The 19,355-nt window shown below is 41.8% G+C and overlaps 1 protein-coding gene across 6 annotated transcripts in view; it reads left to right on the top strand.

Moving 5' to 3' along the window:
• LOC134661607 (diacylglycerol kinase theta) overlaps positions 1–16,800 on the top strand; it is a 65,951-nt gene extending 49,151 nt beyond the window's left edge. For 5 of the 6 annotated variants that reach the window (XM_063517781.1, XM_063517762.1, XM_063517751.1 and 2 more), the window contains 13 exons: positions 1,315–1,458; positions 2,593–2,845; positions 3,377–3,576; positions 4,162–4,374; positions 5,180–5,314; positions 6,361–6,535; positions 7,967–8,115; positions 10,115–10,291; positions 10,558–10,684; positions 10,984–11,139; positions 12,136–12,292; positions 13,293–13,400; positions 16,593–16,800. In XM_063517781.1, coding sequence (XP_063373851.1) covers positions 1,315–1,458; positions 2,593–2,845; positions 3,377–3,576; positions 4,162–4,374; positions 5,180–5,314; positions 6,361–6,535; positions 7,967–8,115; positions 10,115–10,291; positions 10,558–10,684; positions 10,984–11,139; positions 12,136–12,292; positions 13,293–13,400; positions 16,593–16,700 — 2,102 coding nt within the window. In that variant the 3' untranslated portion in view covers positions 16,701–16,800. Of the gene's footprint in view, positions 1–1,314; positions 1,459–2,592; positions 2,846–3,376; positions 3,577–4,161; positions 4,375–5,179; positions 5,315–6,360; positions 6,536–7,966; positions 8,116–10,114; positions 10,292–10,557; positions 10,685–10,983; positions 11,140–12,135; positions 12,293–13,292; positions 13,401–16,487 lie in introns of all 6 variants that reach the window. The other variant, XM_063517757.1, reaches the window with a different exon arrangement.
• Positions 16,801–19,355: the final 2,555 nt, after the last annotated feature.

The following is a 19,355-nucleotide window of genomic DNA, read 5'->3' as shown; positions in this document are numbered from 1 at the left end:
CTATCACCGTGACCGTCACTTTCTAACAAGAAATAAGTGCCTTCGAGAGTGATGTTTTAACGAAATTAATTATAATAATATGCAATCGTCATACACCAAAATGATATCCTTAGCACGCTAGCACTGGTCTCGCTTACAATTAGTCGATAAAATGACGATAAACTTATCGAAATTTAAATGTTCTCTATCGCTGATATAAATCTTGTTGTGTAATTCACGCTATGGCTACAGTATGCCTAACCACAGTTGAAAACTACCGTGCCTTAAGGGCTAAATTCGGATTATTAATTAGGTAAGTATGTGTTTTTTTATTGTCATTTTATCAATAAAGGTGCGAGGACGCTGGACCGCTATTATGTTTGTTTCCTAGCTGGCTTGGTGTTTACTGGGATAAGTGTTAGATGGCTGCACTATGTCTTTAACAGATACTTCAAGGGTTAAAACACATCGTGCAACCAGTATTAGTTTAATGTGTAACCTATCTTACATATCAAGTTGCCTCCAATTCCTCTTAAATATAGTTTTTATAAAAACTCTATTTTTAGGTTTTAATAAGCACATTTGACATTACTAACATTTTTAACGAGTTCTATGATGATATAACTTGATATGTGGGACAAATGGTAATAAAATTGATAACAAATTAGATGGATAAATTGTTGTAGTTATCCGCTAAATTAAACCATAAAAAGATGATATGAAATGGATACAATTAACCTTTTTCTGTATGCTTGGAAACCCCTTTAAAATAGTAACCTAAACCTACTAATATTAAAATCAAACTTCACACCATTACTGTTTTTAACTAGTGAAATAAATTTCTATGATAATATTCTCTTTTTTCACATCACGGTTAATTATACAAATAAAAAAAAAATAGGAACCTGTTTATATACCTACTGTGCTGATTGAGATTTATAATACTGATGCTTAAAGATATCACAATTCAAATTAATCTTTGATGTTACTGCATACTGCATTTGGTGTTGCAGACAAAATACTAAAAATTCCAACCCTTGGGATCACAATACTTGATTGGTCATATTTTGAAAATCTCTGTTTATCTTAAATCATCGTCTATTTGTTTTTGTGTTGTGAAAAGTCTCGAAATTGTGTTCGACCTATTAAATCATTAAAATAAACTTAAATATATTACGCGACATTACTGTCAAACTGTCTTCCATAATATCACTTACTGGAAGTTTTGTTTCGAAAAAAAGAGGACAGGAAGCTCAAGAATTTTCACAACCAGTATCCATATTGTATTATGCACGGGGTTGTGGGGGGCGTATGTGAGCGACATGGTGGTTACAGCGCGCAGCGTTAGCGAGGAGTTCTCCTCGGGCTGCGAGGGCCGCTCGGGCTCCGGAGGGGGCTCCACCGGCGCCCCGGCCGACCAGGACCACCGGCCTGATCACAAGCAACACCGGGATCGGACGCCAGACGACAGAGATGAAGGTATGCCCTTGCCAGATGTTTTTAGGGTTCCGTAGCCATATGGCAAAAAACGGAACCCTTATGGATTCGTCATGTCTATCTATCTGTCTGTCCGTCTGTCCGTCCGTATGTCACAACCACTTTTTTCCGAAACTATAAGAACTATACTGTTGAAACTTAGTAAGTAGATGTATTCGGTGAACCGCATTAAGATTTTCACACAAAAATAGAAAAAAAAACAGTAAATTTTGGAGGTTCCCCATACTTAGCACTCAAAAAATTTTTTTTCATCAAACCCATACGTGTGGGGTATTTATGTATGGATAGGTCTTCAAAAATGATATTGAGGTTTCTAATATCATTTTTTTTTTCTAAACTGAATAGTTTGCGCAAGAGACACTTCCAAAGTGGTAATATGTGTGTGTCCCCCCCCCCCCTGTAACTTCTAAAATAAGAGTATAATAAAACTAAAAAAAATATATGATGTACATTACCATACAAACTTCCACCGAAAATTGGTTTGAACGAGATCTAGTTAGTAGTTTTTTTTAATACGTCATAAATCCCCTAAATACGGAACCCTTCATGGGCGAGTCCGACTCGCACTTGTTTTCTATTTTTTTTTAGAACAGTTTATGAGTTATTAAAATCTTTTACTTTGAAAAATATTTGGTTGCGAAAAGGCCTTAAAAAAGTTTGCTAACGATTGCTTATCGTAATCCTTACTACTTGTATGAACTGAAGGTTTCTGAAGACACGTGAAAATAACGATTAAAACTACTAGTCTTCTCTCTGGCAACTCCATTGTTTACTTTTGCCCAACCCTACGTATCTCATTTTTCCTTTTTTATGACGATATGATCAAACATAAAGATTTAACACAGTAAATAGGCATCCTACTACTTACTACTGAAAAAGCAAACACCAAGTAGAGTTGCTAGAAATCATGGCATAATGACTGCGTTTATAACCAATGATTTTAACATCCCATGGATTGTACAGAGAACACTCCAATAGTGTTGACACTCTAAGGCATAACGAAAAGCAGCCAAAAGTCCCTTAATTTTTCTCTCAAACCATCTCAAACATATTTAAATACTTAAGAACATTCTTAAATAACGACGACATTATAACGTGCTGCTACTCCCCCAACAGAGGTAGTAAAGGTATACGACGGCGAAGCCGCGTGGTCGCGCCGGCTGTACCGGCCCGTGGTGGTGGGCCGCAACTGGAACGAGCGGGAACTGGTGTCCGCGGCGCTGCGGGCCTTCCACGTGGCGCGCGAGCCCGAGCAGTTCGAGCTGACCGACGCGCTCGCCGGCGACGAGCATCCGCTCAAGGACCCGACGCCGCTGGCGCGAGTGACCAGGCTGCCGAACAAGCGGCCTGCGCTCTTCCTACGCTTCAAGTACGTACTTCTGTAGGGCTAAGATGGCCAGCTCTTTATCATTTCCTATGGCTGTCACGTTCTAACAAATATGTAAGTGCGAAAGTGACGCATAGCATGACAGGTTATAAAAATGCGACCATGATAACTGGTCTGAACTATATAGAATTGACCATAAATATGCTTGCCCTAAAAATTTTAACTATATGAAACGCAAGCTCAGAAATACTTACCTGTACCTGGTGCCTGGTACCTGGTGGACTACGATTGATAAATACCATAAAAAAAGGTGATTATATAAGGTTCTAGCACAAGACCGCCTTGCTAGATGACAATTGAGGACAAGGAAGGGAGGGTAAATGGGACTAGATGCACGGTAGGGACCGTTTTTCGCGGTAGACCTCAGAAGTAGGAAGGAGAAGCCCTCTTGAGTTATATCGGTCATGTTGCACGCTCGTATCGGGTACATGTCCAAAAACCTCTGATATTGTTTATATGGCGTATGCATCCATACGGAATTCACAGAAGCTAACTTGTCCTCATGCTCTCCAGGGAACCGGAGACGGGCGGCGGCGTGGTCCGCGTGTACCCGGGCCGGATCGCCGGCGCCGGCGAGACGTACGTCACCGTGCCGTGCCGGGGCGAGCACACCGTCGCCGACCTGATGGCCACGGCGCTGGATCACTTCGGGCTCGACCCGGCACAGGCTACGCAGGACTACCGCTGCTCTGAGATCCTACTTGATCGCGGGGGTAAGATAGAGACAGACATCTTTTTATTCTGTTCTTCGTCGATTTTTAAAACAGATACAGTAGAAGCTCTCTCCAAACCCCGCTGCTTTGGGTTAGATATAACCCCAGCTGCATAAATGCATACGTACTTTATGAGTGGAATTAATTCATAAAGAGGTTATGCGCTTTTGCGACTTTTGCTCTTATGATAATGACGCCAGTGATACCTACCGGCTATAGTACGCCTATGCATAGCCGAGGCATGCTGGGGAGCTACTGTGTTGTCTAGTTGCTGAACTTCTCTTTAAAATGATCTCGACTATGAATCAGGGGTCGGAAATCGGTATTTGCTCCATACAAAAATACCGGTATTATTAGGTTCTTTTTCGTTCTTTGGTTTATTATTTCATTTTTAATAGGACAATTTAATAATACAAAGTTGTTACCTAAATAAATGCTTCAGTCCTACGTAAAGAGTATAAAATAATAAATAATATTGGGCTATTTCGGCATTTAAAAAAAATACCGGTTCCGAGCCCTGCTATGAATGACACTCTAGCGAAACCGCGCGTCAACAAAAAGCAATGATTTGTTTTTTCCTTATAGTATCGGAGCGAGTGTTAGAAGAGGAGGAGCGACCGTGGCGCATCGTGGTCCGGCTGGCCCGGGAGTCCGTGCGGCGGATGGAGCTGGCGCGCTTCTACCTGCAGCCGCGGCGCGACCCGCACGGGCCCACGCTCGCGCTGTTCGTGGCGTCGCTGCCGCCGGGCCTGTCCGAGAGGAACTACGAGAACATCCTCGTGGAGATCCTTGGAGCCGGTCAGTTCAACCCTGATTGTAGCATATTGATTTTTTTTTTTTTTTTTTTATTGAGAAACAAACAGTTTTATAATAAACATAAGAGCAACTTAGCTAATAGCTACAAATTGATTTATTTATAGACCTATAGTTCCCTATTTTAGATTTAAGCTAGTTTTTAATTTATTTTAGTAATACACTGTATATATCTTGTTTGTAAATAAATTATCTACAAATTGTATCGAGGTACAATTAAAAAAATAATAAAAAAGTGTAACCTTATAGTTGTACATAACAAATGAGTGAACAAGAGAAGATACTCAAAAAACCAGTGCCTACTATACTAATTGCCTATCACATGTTGCCAGCCATCGTAAAGCAGGCCTGCCAAGGATCTAGCTATCCCTATTGTTACGGCGAAAATCATGCAGAATGAAGAGCCTTGGTGCACAAAAGAATGACATCATATGGTCGCGACCCTCCGTCATGAAGAAACGAGGAAGAAATTGCCTATCGACCACAAGAGTCAACTGCTGAATTATTTTCGATCGTCACATCGTTGGCATCCATTGGCCCCCAGCTCCAAGTTATGAGGTCGCCCACCCACTTCGTCAATGGGTGCTGTTTTAATGATAGTTTATTGGACACTAATGCTTATCCGAATAGCCAACAGCGAAAATCAGATACCAAACTCAAGTAGGTAATCCAACATTGGTTTTACTGAGGTCATCATTAGTTTATAAACTCCTGGGATTTTTGCCACACTTATACTTTCAGCTTTCAGCCAACACTGATGGCTACCTTTAATAAACGTTTTCCTTTGCAGACAACAAGTTTACCTCGATCGGTCCCATCTACTACGAGTACGGGTCAATGGTGATCACCTACGAGGACGCAAGCAAAGCGGTGCGCGCGCTCTACGCTCTCAGAGAGGCCAAATATGAAGATAAGCATTTATTAGGTAACATTTTCAACTTGTCACTCTCACAAAAATAACAGATTCACCAAGGTTTTCCCATACGCAACATTTATTTCACAATAATTATCCTCAGGTTAGAAAACTAAGCACGACCGAGGGTGACGCCTTGCTCTTTTCATCCTTGTATTGTAGGATTTTTACATTTCTTTGACCAATTGATAATCTATATTGATAGCGCTTTAGAATTTACTTCAGATAACCAGATATTTGCAAATTCCGAATGGCTTTTGTACCTCCTGATGTAAATACCCTTTCTTTCTCTTCCTTTTTTATGACCAAAATGCATAAGTATGGTTTTTTATATGCAATGAGGTAGCCTAATGATAAATGATAGATATTTATTGGCAGACCTCGGTAAAAGATCCAGCTTAAAGAAAAACAATTGATTAAAGAAACAGGCAAACAGGGGATATTATCGCTAAATCGCGATCTCTTCCTTTGGGTAGCGAAAAGGAGTAGATGTTGCAATAAATGATAGGTTAAAGTCGTCTAAATACATGAGTCTAGTATTTTAACTGGATCGGGCATGAGGGGAGGGGGAAATGACCGAACGGGATAGTCTGATGTATCTTTCAGTAGGAGCAGCGAAAGCGCTATTATTGTATGTCCTTGTCACAGTCTCACATTTTCTTTTTATTCCCCACCATAAATTAGTATGGATTATGGTGGGCAACAAATAAATTCGACCAATCATAGTGTCGCATTGCGTATGTTTTGTCCCTCACGGAGGCACGCGTATACCACTTCTATAGGATCCTACCTTCTATGCCTAAATATGAATAAACCCTTGGAGGATACAACTAAACGGAGTAGCCATTGACAGGCTTTCCCCTCTGTCGAAAATAGGCGGCCAACGGTCATACACAATGTATGGACTGACGTTTATCTGACATGGCTATTTTTACGTTACGCATACATTTGACGTTCCCCTCCCCCGCAAAAATCGGCAGACTGTTTTGTACAGAAAATTACAGACATGGCGTCTCCGTTTGATTATATCCTCCAAGAATAAACCTGTCGTTTCCCAGTGATGCTGCTGCCCAGCATCGAGCCGGCGCAGGTGCCGGCGGGGGTGAAGCCGCTGCTGGTGTTCGTGAACGTCAAGTCCGGCGGCTGCCAGGGCCTGGAGCTCATCAACTCCTTCCGCAAGCTCCTCAACCCCTACCAAGTCTTCGATTTAGAGAACGGCGGCCCGCTTCCTGGGTGAGTTGCACTCTTCCAAATCTTCCTCGCGTTGTCCCGGCATTTTGCCACGGCTCATGGGAGCCTGGGGTCCGCTTGGCAACTAATCCCAGTAATTGGCGTGGGCACTAGTTTTTACGAAAGCGACTGCCATCTGACCTTCCAACCCAGAGGGTATACTAGGCCCGTATTGGGATTAGTCCGGTTTCCTCACGATGTTTTCCTTCACCGAAAAGCGACTGGTAAATATCAAATGATATTTCGTACATAAGTTCCGAAAAACTCATTGGTACGAGCCGGGGTTCGAACCTGCGACCTCCGGATTACAAGTCGCACGCTCTTACCGCTAGGCCACCAGCGCTTTTTAGTTACAGTTACACTCTTCCAAATATTACAATTATTTTAAATGGGTTACTCAAATACTCACGTATTACAGGTAAGTCGTACAAACGCACGGCATGTTTCGTTCCGTTTTTGAGGATCTTCGACTAGAAGCACTGACTGCACCCGCCTCTACTCTCTACTACGAGGATTTATTCTTCGAAATCTTCCTAGCGCTGCCTCGACTTTTGCCATGGCTCGCTTTCATCTTTTTGCTTAGAGAGCCTGGAGACCACTCGGAAACCCAATCAAAAGATTTTGTGCAGACTACCATGCGGGCTCACTGACCCAAAAAGTATCTCGGCCTCTTAAGAGCCAACAGGAGTGGTCATTTCTCCATACAAACGTACTCGACTGTTTCCTCCGTGGGTTTTGAAGCTAGAGCAATGATTTTTTCAACACAGATTAATATTGTCAATATCTGTGTCGGACCGTTTTGATTTTTTTGATATTTTTGTTTTTTAAGGCGCTAGAGCCCTTCAAAAATGGCCAAAATGGCCTAATTGACTATGCCGCAATGAGAGGCGCGCTATTCAAAACTTATATCAATTAGCCAAAAAAGCAAAACGGTCCGACACAGATAATGTCATAATCATTTAGATTTCCAAATTTGGTTACGATTGGTTAAGTTTTGGAGGAGGAAACCGTCGAGTACGAAACCTCGATTTTTGAGATTTTTACGCAGGATTTTTCGCCTTGTCCTTATCGCACTAGTTTTAGGAGCCGCTTCTGTTAGCGAGACGGGTATATTTACCTAAAATATTTAAATCTCAGCTCCTGTTGGCTCTTAACACTATAAATTATAAATCACTTCATGCCAGTTGATATCACTAAGACTGCCAGGCCTTTAAGGGATTCGTCCTTACAGCGGTCTCCAAGTTGATCAACTGAACGTTCACCAGAACTGGACACTATATTTTTTTGCGGATAGCCAGGATTTTTACCCTGTCTCCATCCGTTATCAACCGCACTTCTTACCACTAGATCACCAGCGTTTCATACCCATGGTTCAGTACCCATTTTATACGTATCCTGGGTAATAAAATAATATTGAGGTTAAATTCCTAACAGGCTGTACGTGTTTCGTCACATTCCCAACTACAAGATCCTGGTGTGCGGCGGCGATGGCACCATCGGCTGGGTGCTGCAGTGCCTCGACAACGTCGGCCAGGACTCGCAGTGTTCCAATCCTCCTTGCGCCATCGTACCCCTGGGCACAGGTGAGTTCTTAGGATACTTGCCCACTACGTCACTCTGATGGCTACTAAAATAGGCCCACCGATGTCAAAAGAGGAAAAGAAAATTTGGAGGAAGGAGAAAGCTGCCCAAAGAAGACATAATTCCGTATCTTATATCCACTTAAAACCTCTCTGGTGTTGCGGGTGCACCTTGGCCGCTCCGATATATCTGACGGTGGCTGTACATCTGCGTCTTCTACAAAGTCGCCCATGAGTGTCCCAGTAATCGATGGTTCCTAAAGTAGGTATCACAGTTCATTAGGCCCATTAGGCCCTTGCAATAGTAGGTCTACGAACGATTTTCATTTCGTAGCGGAAAATCTTGCTACGGGCTACGCTGTGGTGCTCTACGGTGTAGCTGGTTGACCTATATAAGGGCTCCTAAACAGGCATACAGTTCGTCTAATAGTGAGGGCTGCCGTAGCAGAAGGGCAAAAAAACTTCTGGCCCTTTAAAAATTTCCACGCTCCCGTACTGTAGTCTCTCGGCAGGGAGAACATTCCACTTCATTCAAGTTGCATCTAGTGCAAGTTGCTTCTTGCGTCTAAGACGGCTCTGTTCTTAAGCTTAAGTACCTATGTACTTTCAACATTTCATACGAGGGGCGTTCAATAAAAAGTGAGAATGAGTATGTTATATACAACTTTTATTAAATGTTATTTTATTTTTCGACATAGTCACCTTTTAGCATAATACACTTAGTATATCTTTTTTCTAAACTTAATATTCCATTTCTAAACAAGGTTTTATCTTGAGTACTTAAAAAATCTTGTACTGCAGCGACTACCGCGTCGTCGTCTTCAAATTTCTTGCCTCTTAGGTATTTCTTCAATCTCGGAAATAGGTAGAAATCACTAGGGGCGAAGTCTGGTGAATACGGAGGATGCTTAAGGATATCGAACCCAGCATCACGTATTGCAGCCATTGCAACGGCGGACTTGTGTGCCGGTGCATTGTCCTGATGGAACAACACAATTTTCGAGAGTTTACCTCGCCGTTTTTCACGGATCTCATTGCGCAATGTTGCTATTTGTTTGGCATATAAAGAGCCCGTAATAGTGGCTCCATGCTCGAGATACTCAATCACTACGACCCCTTTACCATCCCAAAAAACAGAGCCCTTGACCTTATCGGCAGATGGGCCCACCTTGAATTTCTTCGAAGTTGGAGATGATGGCCTTTTCCATGTCATAGACTGCAGTTTCGTTTCAGGGTCGTAATGATGGAGCCATGTTTCGTCCATTGTTATAAATCGCGCCAAAAAAAGTTCCCGGTCTTGCTGTATCAGGTCCAAAGCTTCTTGACAAATCTCGACTCTAGTTTGTTTTTGCGTATGTCAGTAAGCATTCTGGGTACCCAACGCGCTGATACCTTTTTCATACCCAAGCGTTCATGTAAAATATTATGCACGCTCCCCGTTGAAATCTTTACATTTTCAGCAATAAAACGAACCGTGACACGACGATCCGCCAAAACGAAGTTTTCGACTTTTTTCACTATTTCTTCAGTTACTGCTGTAGTAGGGCGTCCGGAGCGGGGATCATCCATGGTCGATGTTCTTCCACGTCTAAATTCGGCGCACCAACGTGCAACTCTCGAATACGGAGGAGCATTAGACCTTAAAGTGTCCCGTAAATCTAAATTGACTTGGTCCGTAGAAAAATTTTTCAAACACAAGTATTTAATAACGGCGCGCAGTTCAATTTTCTCCATTTTCGCTAACGTACTCAACAGCATCGCAAAGAAATCGCCGTATTTTTTTTTTAAACAAAAAACAGTTAGTTTTTTTTTTTCATGGCAATCAGCTAGGTAGATTAGCTTTACCGGCCAGTATTTACTTTCCTAATATTTAAAGAGTTTGCATCTCATTCTCATTATATATTGAACGCCCCTCGTACTTATATAAGTGTGAATGACTTCATATTTTGCGTCCATGTTCGCTAGTTCCATAGACGAAACTGTAATATCTTATTATCCCCAGGTAACGACCTAGCGCGCGTTCTGCGCTGGGGCTCCGGCTACACGGGCTGCGAGGACCCGCTGTCCCTTCTCCGTGACGTCATCGACGCGGAGGAGATCCGCCTCGACCGCTGGACCGTGGTGTTCCACCCCGAGGACAAACAGGACGAGCCGAAGGAGCTCTCCAAACAGTTGCCTGGTAAGCACATTGGTATCTCCGCTATTAATTATACCTAGCGCTTTTCATAAAATTCAAGGATTCCTTTTATAAGCTGTGTTGCATTCGTGGTCGTAAGTTTAGAAGAACAATACGTTTGCGGCACGATTGTTGACGGTTTCAACATCATCATACCGTTTGCTTTCTAAGACAGCTTTATATCTTTGTTCCATTGACTCGTTCCAAATGTCAATTGATCTCTCCTCATCATGTTAGAGGTTTACTAATGGTGGTTTTGCGTTTGACAGGGTCGCAGAGCGAAGACAACTCGCAGATCCTGGTGATGAACAACTACTTTGGGATCGGAATCGATGCGGACCTCTGTCTCGACTTCCATAACGCTAGGGAGGAGAATCCCAACAAATTCAATAGCAGGTAGATAAAGAAAAGACTCACCATTTTAACGCGTCGAATGATCAATCAGCTTTCTCTATTGCTAAACCTGCTCCATAAACCCATGAGACAACAGTTACATGTACATATTTTTGTTTGATGATTGCATCTTTATCTAATCATACTTTTCAAGAAATCCATATGACTTGTACCAGACATGATCTTGATAGCCTTTTATAAACTTGCACACTTCCAGAACTTGACTTAGACAAGATAATGCCGCTGTCTTTACTGTAATTATGCTGTAGATGCTTTAACTATACGATGCCTATGAATTACAGGCTCCGCAACAAGGGTGTGTACGTGAAGATGGGTCTGCGCAAGATGGTGGGTCGCAAGATGTGCAAGGACCTGCACAAGGCGGTGCGACTGGAGGTGGACGGGAAGCAGGTGGAGCTGCCTGCCGTCGAGGGCATCATCATTCTCAATATACTCAGGTACTCCATCAGGTCTACTAGACCTGTATCCAGGCAGTGGCGGATTTGTCCTAAGGCCGAGTAGGCCCGGGCCTAGGGCGGCCAGATATTTGGGGCAGCAGTCTATATGATGGGTGCTGAGAAAGGGGTGGCTAGAGCTTACTACAGGACCTGGGGCCTAGGGCGGCAAAGGCTGTAAATCCGCCACTGTATCCAGGATATGCAACCACTGCCAACAAGTAATCACTCCGTCATTCAGCTCGAGAGAATCAAAGGATGATCTGGTTCCAAGACTTCACTTCTGGTTATGATACCTGTTCTATTACAATTCGTTTATCCGATGAAATTTTTTTGCGAAAAATTTGTTCAGTTAGGACGTGTCGTGTCAAAAAAATCCTACTGGGGCAGATCTTAGCAAGTTTAAAAAAAACAGTTATTGATAAACAGAAGGAATCTCTTTAAAATATAATCTTTTACATAGATCTCGTACTTAAGATGGATGGATTTCCAATGATCTGCAAGCAACACAGTCCAATAGGCTACATGACTAATTTTTTTTTAAAGGAATTAAAGTAACACAAAAGTCGGAAATTGTAGTCAAAGGCCGACAGTCGCACTTCACTCGCGAAACGCCCTATACAAAACGGCCAGAGGCCGTGACGTTATCGCCCATCTTATAGTATGGACAAAACAAGAAAATTGCGTTTTTATCGGTGAAATATTGCGTTTATGTATATAGTTGCTATACAATATTTTTTTGGACGAAATGTAAGGAATCGAATGGTACCCTTACTTTTATCGTTTTTGGAAGTTAAAAAAAAACTTAAATTTTGAAACTTTCAGGTCCTGTATTTTTGTAATTTTTCAATATTCTATTTTAATATCCACATTATTGTGATAAATTGCTCGTTTGCTATCTATTTTACTAGATTTTGTTATAAAATTCAACATGTGTCATCATCCCTATTCTGCTGTTGGAACTTTGAAGCAACGGTTCAGTAATAACCCCTTGTTCAGCTGGGGCTCGGGCGCCAACCCCTGGGGCCCGGAGAAGGACGACCAGTTCAGCAAGCCCAACCACTGGGACGGCATGCTGGAGGTGGTGGGCGTCACCGGCGTGGTGCACCTCGGGCAGATCCAGTCGGGGATGCGCGGCGCCATGCGGATAGCGCAGGTAACTTTACACACAGTGTCTACATCAATCAATCTTCCTTGCCGTATCCGGCAATGGCGACTCCATCAACAATGCTTATCCGGAAATCGAAACGCTCTAATGTGGCTCGCAAAACCAAACTTTGTCTTGAAGATGCGGGTACACGATGCGCCATAGACTAGGAATCCTCTAGACGGAGTTTAGAGCAATTATTTCATGAAACCGATGCTGCCAAAAATACGGGGGTGCGGGGGGACGAAGTGAGCGAATCCCGTGCCGTGATTGGTCCGTTCAAAGACACGGACCAATCACAGCACGGGATTCTGACACTTTGACTCGAAGATGGAGTAAAACTACCGTATATAGTGGCAGAGGGGGTAGCGTTACTATACTCAGTCTAGAGGATGTCTTGTCTGTGCGATGCGCAATGGAGTTGTCCAGTCGAGTTGCGGGTATTGTAGGAGGGCTTAGGTCGCGTCGCTTAGCATCTAGGTCTTCCAGACGCTGCTGCTCAAATTGCTCTATACTTTCTTATAAATACTAGACCGCCATTTCGTCTCATACAAGCACAGATGACGCTCATCAACTCATGGGGTCAGACGACCAGTTCAGTAAGCCCTACCAACTATTTAAAAAAACTTTAACGGTGACGAATGTCAACCATTTAGGCACGTCACATAATGTGTCTTGAACATGAGTGGTGGTAGTGAGAGGTGGCATATGTGCCCTGTTTCCGAAACCTAGAAGGTTACAAACTAAGAATTTAAAATTCATACATAGGTATTGTTGCAAATTTGGTCTGTAGGTCTGTAAACCTTTGGTCTAAGAGCCACACAGGTCAAACAAATGTAATTTCAGAGCGAGATTAGACACTGGATGTAAGAAATTCAAAATAAGATGTGAATTAATCAGTGTCCAGTCTGGGTTTATTTGGTGTTCATTGCATTGCAGGTGCAAGATAAAAGAGTTTTGATAAAATTTAATTTAGGGGGCAGGATCAGTAATAAACGTGTCGTTCCAGGGAGGCCACATAAAGATCAACCTGAAGAGCGAGATCCCCGTGCAAGTGGACGGGGAACCTTGGGTGGCAGCGCCTAGCGAAGTCGTGGTCCTCAAGTCCGCGCTCAAGGTACGTCCGTGATTGTTACGCCATTTAGGGTTCTAGTTAAATTGGACATTCCATAGCGTAAGTATGGAACAACCAATTTAGCTAGGACCCTAAATGGCGTAACAATCCCGTGTGGTGACTGTACAAGGAGCATTCCATGAATAATTTTACGGTTTAGACTCACGCAACATGTCTCTGAGAGCCTAGGTCTCCTTTCTCAAGTCCGAGCAGCGTTCACGACGGCCTTGTATCGTGTAACCGTAAAATTATTCAATGTTAGTACCTATGTCTTACAAGTTACAACAGTTTAAATTCGAGCATTCCATGAAGTGGTCTACAGTGTCCCGTACAAACGCAAATTTTCTGAATATATGTAGGTAAGTAAAAAGGCCCAGAGTAATAATCATTAGCATTAAACATCGAAAAAAAGTTTTGATACACGAAATAAAATGCGTTTGTACGGGACAGCGCGTGGAATACTTCACAAATGTGTTTGGTGCTGACGGGCGCTAATGGCATTGGGTCATTTGTATCAGCATTGATTCGTTAAAGTATCTCTCTTTCTTTTTAGTTTTAAATTTTTAATATCATCTGGCCTTTCTGACAGAGGGGAGGCCTTTGCCCAGCAGTGGGACACACTATTAGTAGGCTAATATTTTTTTTTTAAATCATCTGGTGTAGTATCGTAAAGCGTAAGCGTAAAGTGCCTAGTATGGACCATGGACCTACTGGATCCAGCAAAATATAGTCCCAAAATATCATTGTTTTCGGAACTCGTTGAATTTTAATAAAACTATGAATGTAAGCTTTGAGACTTTAGTTTAAGAAAATTTATTAGGGTTTAGTATGCTATAAGTACTTATTTTACACAATTTTTAACTGAACCTCATCAGTTTGGATGACTGAAGGAACTCTTAGGGCTTTTAAAAAAATCCATTTCCAAAACAATTGCAAATGCACAATGCCATTAACGCCGGTTTCTATCAGTAATTGATGTCATTATTTTCGGCATTACACGATCAAAAGAATCAATACTCAAAATTAATATAGATTTCTGACCTTCCGTCTATTTAATTATTTCAAGTCGACGTGTAAGCCTATTTCTGTATACGCTTCAAAATTTTATGTTTACTGCATTCTATTTCGAACGTTCTATTTTTGACGTAGCGTAGAATGCAGTAGGCATCTACGTTTGCATGTGCTCGTTCTTTGTGCCCTCGAGGTGGGATTTCATAGTCTTGTGAAACGGTGAAACACAGCGATGCTTACCTTTATTCAAAGCTCGATAGGCTGGACAGTTGATTGACTCATGTGCAGTATTTCTCGTATTCATACGGTGTTTTCACAGCTGGAAGCAATATAAAACGTTTTATTACACAAGTACCCACCCTCGGAGACTTTTTAGCTGCATCTTTTAGTATTACCTTACCAATAACCACGAGTAAAGAACCTCAGTACTTTATGTACCGAGACTGACTGAAATAGAAAGACACGTTCGTTTCCGTGAAAATACAATGGAAAATAATTATGCACTACATCTGTAACAGTTTTTAACAAGGACAGAATGGAACACTAGTTTCAACAAACACATATTTATAAGGTGCATTGGGTTATAGACGTTTCTCATTTTCAAAATTACCCCGCTTTCGAAATACATAGCTTAAACTTACTTAAACCGCAATGCACTTTCTATGATTCTTTAGTTAAATCAGGAAGCGTAATATAAAATTATATTATATTTGTATCATATTTAATGTTCGGAATACGCCTCCCCAGACCAGAATATGTTATTTTATGAGCAAGCTCTTGTGTTTCACAATAAATTAAAATATAACGACGTGAAATCCCACCTTAAATCGTACTTCCATACCACAAAGTGAGTATGTAACGCCTTAATTGGAAATAAACTATACTGTGTTCAAAGAAAAATACTGACTAGATTATTGTAAACCACATAGAGAATGAGATTATTGAGAGGTGGTAGGATATTACAATTACCTACATTAATAAGGCAACCTAACCTATCCGAGGATGCAACCTTATTGTAGCGTCTGAAAGCTCATCTATTTACCTATCAATTTTAAATAAGGCTTATTTAGACGGTGGTGCGAGAACTTACATGCGAGTTTCATTAGTCATTACATTGCGGTAATATTATTAAAATTTGTTCAGTCAGCCGAATTGGATGTAACCTCAATAGTCCGCTATGTAACTACACTAGCATGCGAGTTCGCGCGTTTTCTAAATGAGCCCTTAAAGTCAAAGTTTGTCCTTAGCTCAACTTATGCATTTGGCATAGGTACCTACTCAAACAATACTACATAACCTAGTCAGTAATCTTTGAAGCTCAAAATTCCCGAGTCGAGTACCGCCCGAGCACAAACTCACGCAGCACAAACCTTTGCATGGCGCGTGCGGCCCAAGAAGTATCTTCCTGGGTCGTGCAGCCTATCCTAAGATACCGCCCGTACCCACGTTACAAGCCGAGCCACCGAACATTGTTAAGATTAGGATGTTTTTAAAGGCTGAGAGGCTAAAGGCCAGTTGCATCAAACACACTTGGGGGCTATTCATAAATTACGTCATTTTAAATTAGGGGGGGGGGGGGAGGTCTGGACATCGGATGATGGTAGCATGACGTAGGAGGAAACGGGGTCATTCGAAGCATGATTTTTGGATGACTTTAGAGGGGGGGGGGGGGTCAAAAATCGTCAAAAATAGATGACGTAATTTATGAACAGCCCCTTGAGGGACTGATCAATATTATAGAGCAGTGAACAATATAACTTTCCATACAAAAAATAGCCAACATTTTAACGGTAACGGTTTGGTGCAACCGACCCGAGATCCGCTGGCGTCTGTCAATTAAGCGTTGGCGTCTAGTCAACTCTACGGCTGCCGCTCGACGCAACGGGCAACTGCGCAGCGAGACTATTTTCCATAGCGCCGAGTAGATGGCGAGGCCGACTAGACGCCAGGGCCTCTCTAAACATCGCAAAAAGTAGGGTCCGTTCGGTGGGTCGGCGGGTGGGTCCGGGCGGAGCGAGGTAGGGCGCGAGAGGGCGGGCGTCACTCGGCTCTCGTGACGCTCGGTGTGTGCACGCGCAGGCGACGATGCTGAAGAAAACCAAGCGCGGGGCCGGCGGGGCCGGCGCGGCGGCGGGCCCGTGACGCGCGCCCGCCCTCCTCACGCCGCCCCCGCCCCCCCCGCAGGCCTGCATGCTCAAGCAGCGCGGCAAGGTGCGCCGCCGCAACACCGAGCCGGCCATGCCGCCGCCGCCGCCGCAGCCGCCGCCCCCGCCGCCGCCGCCGGACACCTGAATCTGGCTCAGCGAGCGCCTCATCTGAGCGCCTGCGCCTGCCTCGGGCTCAAGGCAAGCGCGCGCGCCGGCGCTCGCTGCAGCATCATGAGTGCAGGCCGAGCCGCGCTCCACCGCGCTCGGCCCGGCCGATCAAACATTATTGTAAATAAATTATTAAAAACATATAAAAATATTAATTAAAAATTATATAATAATAATAAATTTATAATATAGTCTATAGTTTGTGTTTTATTTATTAGTCTTGTATTATTATTTGAAAATGTGTAAAATAAATATTAACTTATGTAAAATGTTTGTTTTATTTAATACCCGATAGGTATGGAGGGCTCAGGAGTGTAAACTATTTACACTAGGTAATTTATTAATAGGTATTACTTATATTACCTATATATAGATAAGCACCTATTGTTTATTATCTCTTAAGTGTAAATAAAAAATATTAAGTATCAGAATACAATGCATTGATAAGTAGGTACCTAGGTAGGTTCCATAAACTGCGCTCTCCATCTGTGATGTGAGTGTGAAGTCAAAAAAGTGGCATTTCTTCAAATAAAAACATCACTTTTGACACTGACATATCTGATCCATGTCGTATCTTTAGCAAATTTTTGACGTATCTTAAAGTTCGAATCAGGCCGATAGTGGATACATAAGGCCCTTTATACACAACGATACAGTCGCGTCGCGTTTCAATCTTTATGCAATATGCAATTAATTTGAATACTGCTAGTGTTGCGAAGCGCACACGAGGCCGTCAAATGGGCGTTTTGTCGTTGCAAAAAGTCGCAGTGTGTAAATCCATAATGAATAAATCACACCCACATGACGACAATTTAGTTAGGACCTGTACAGTGTACACACCTCACCGATAATTGCATGCAATTTGCGTGCAAACACTTTCACTTAGGGTGCATTAGGGTAAATGCGAAGGCGGGGTCAATTTCGAAACTGGCAAATATCTACTAAACTAGAAACACTTTCTACTGTAGCAACAGTACGCAAGATGCCATGTAAGCGTTGCAGCGGCGTAAGTGTTGCTAAAGTATGAAGTGTTTCTACTTTAGTAGATATTTGCCAGTTTCGAAATTTACCCGCCTTCGCATTTATGTAACTTCGTATACGATTTGTTGCATGGTTTGTAGAGCCCTTTAAATAGGTATAAAATAAAAATGTTGCCGGCCATAAATTTCCAACAGACTGAACGTATATGAGCTCCGCTCGCTTTATGATTTTTGATACATTTACGAATATGATGGATTGATTGAATTATCGCAATGTGTCGAAAACTTTTTTTTTTTCTTTTTTTTCGTCTTTTTGGCCCAGTGGTTGACTGGTAGAGAACGCCTTAAGGCATTAAGTGCACCATTTATACTTTTTTAAAGTACAATAAAGTATAAATAAATAAATTATAGAAGTTCAAAAATTGCACAAATTGAGGAGATTATTTCGGCACATTTTGTTATGCCATCAGTAAAAAACGCATTATTTTGTTATGAATTTTATTCAACATTCCCTTACACCTAAGATTTACAAGCAACAGCAGATGAATGCCTACAAAATGTATAAACATTTTAAAAATTAGTAAGTAAAAAGTGTTTGACACTTTGAATATAAACCTAGTACATTATGCTAGAAGTGACAAGTGAAAAAAGTCTAAAAGTCGTACGTAACACACTATCGCGCCGCACCGCGACCTTGGTGCGCCGCACACATAAGTAAGAGCGACAAAAGAGATATCTGTTTCTCTCTCACTTATGGGTGCGACGCACCAATGTCGCGGTGCGTTGCGATAGTGTGTTACGGCTTTAAGTAAAATAGCAACAGACTAGTGATTGTTTTATGTTTAACATAAAACATTTTGTCCCTTACTTGCACGTATTGTAAATGAGAGAGGAACAAATGTTTCGTGTTAGACATAAATGCAATCATGCTATCAAAGCAAGACTTTATCACAACACCAGAAAAATATAAGTATAGGTCAGGGATCACCAAATGGCGGACCGCGGTCCGGATCCTGACCGCCGACTTATATTATTTTTTTACTTATTTAATATACCCTATTCCTATTAGAAATGGACCGCGATGGTCATATTATTTTACAAACCGGACCCCTGAAGAAACTAATTGGTGACCCCTGACACAAGACTGGGTAGATTTAAAGCACATTGAGAAAATATAGCTAACAGTGTTTGCTTACCTACCCTTAAGTATAATATTCTTATTTATTTATTTGTACATTTAAATTTTTACCAGTTATATCGCTAAAAAAATATGATTTATTTAATTAGATATTTATCTAGTTTTTTTATTTATAATATTTTTAGAACAGTGCCAATGGGACGATTCAGAGTGCGTTGCGCACTAAACAATTTGGTGAAATGCGGAAAAGATTAAAAATGTTGTAAGTATTCAATTCATACATACAATAGACTAGATTTAATCGCATATCACAATCTTGATAGCAAAATAAATCTATCATAAACTTCTATACCTATTACAAAAAAGAAAATTTAAATCTACCTACTTATACTTATAGTGATAAAACTAAATTTACAGGAAAAAACATATAATTATATATTTTTTCTCGAAACAATGCGTACCTAGTCCAAAGACACGTACGTTTGTGCGTACAAAGACTTGTATAAAACGATTA

The sequence above is a fragment of the Cydia amplana genome, chromosome 2 (assembly GCF_948474715.1).
Source record: "Cydia amplana chromosome 2, ilCydAmpl1.1, whole genome shotgun sequence".
NCBI classification, from domain to species: Eukaryota; Metazoa; Arthropoda; class Insecta; order Lepidoptera; family Tortricidae; genus Cydia; species Cydia amplana.
The sequence above is the reverse complement of the archived record's forward strand: the minus strand, read 5'-3'. Positions and strand labels throughout refer to the sequence as shown.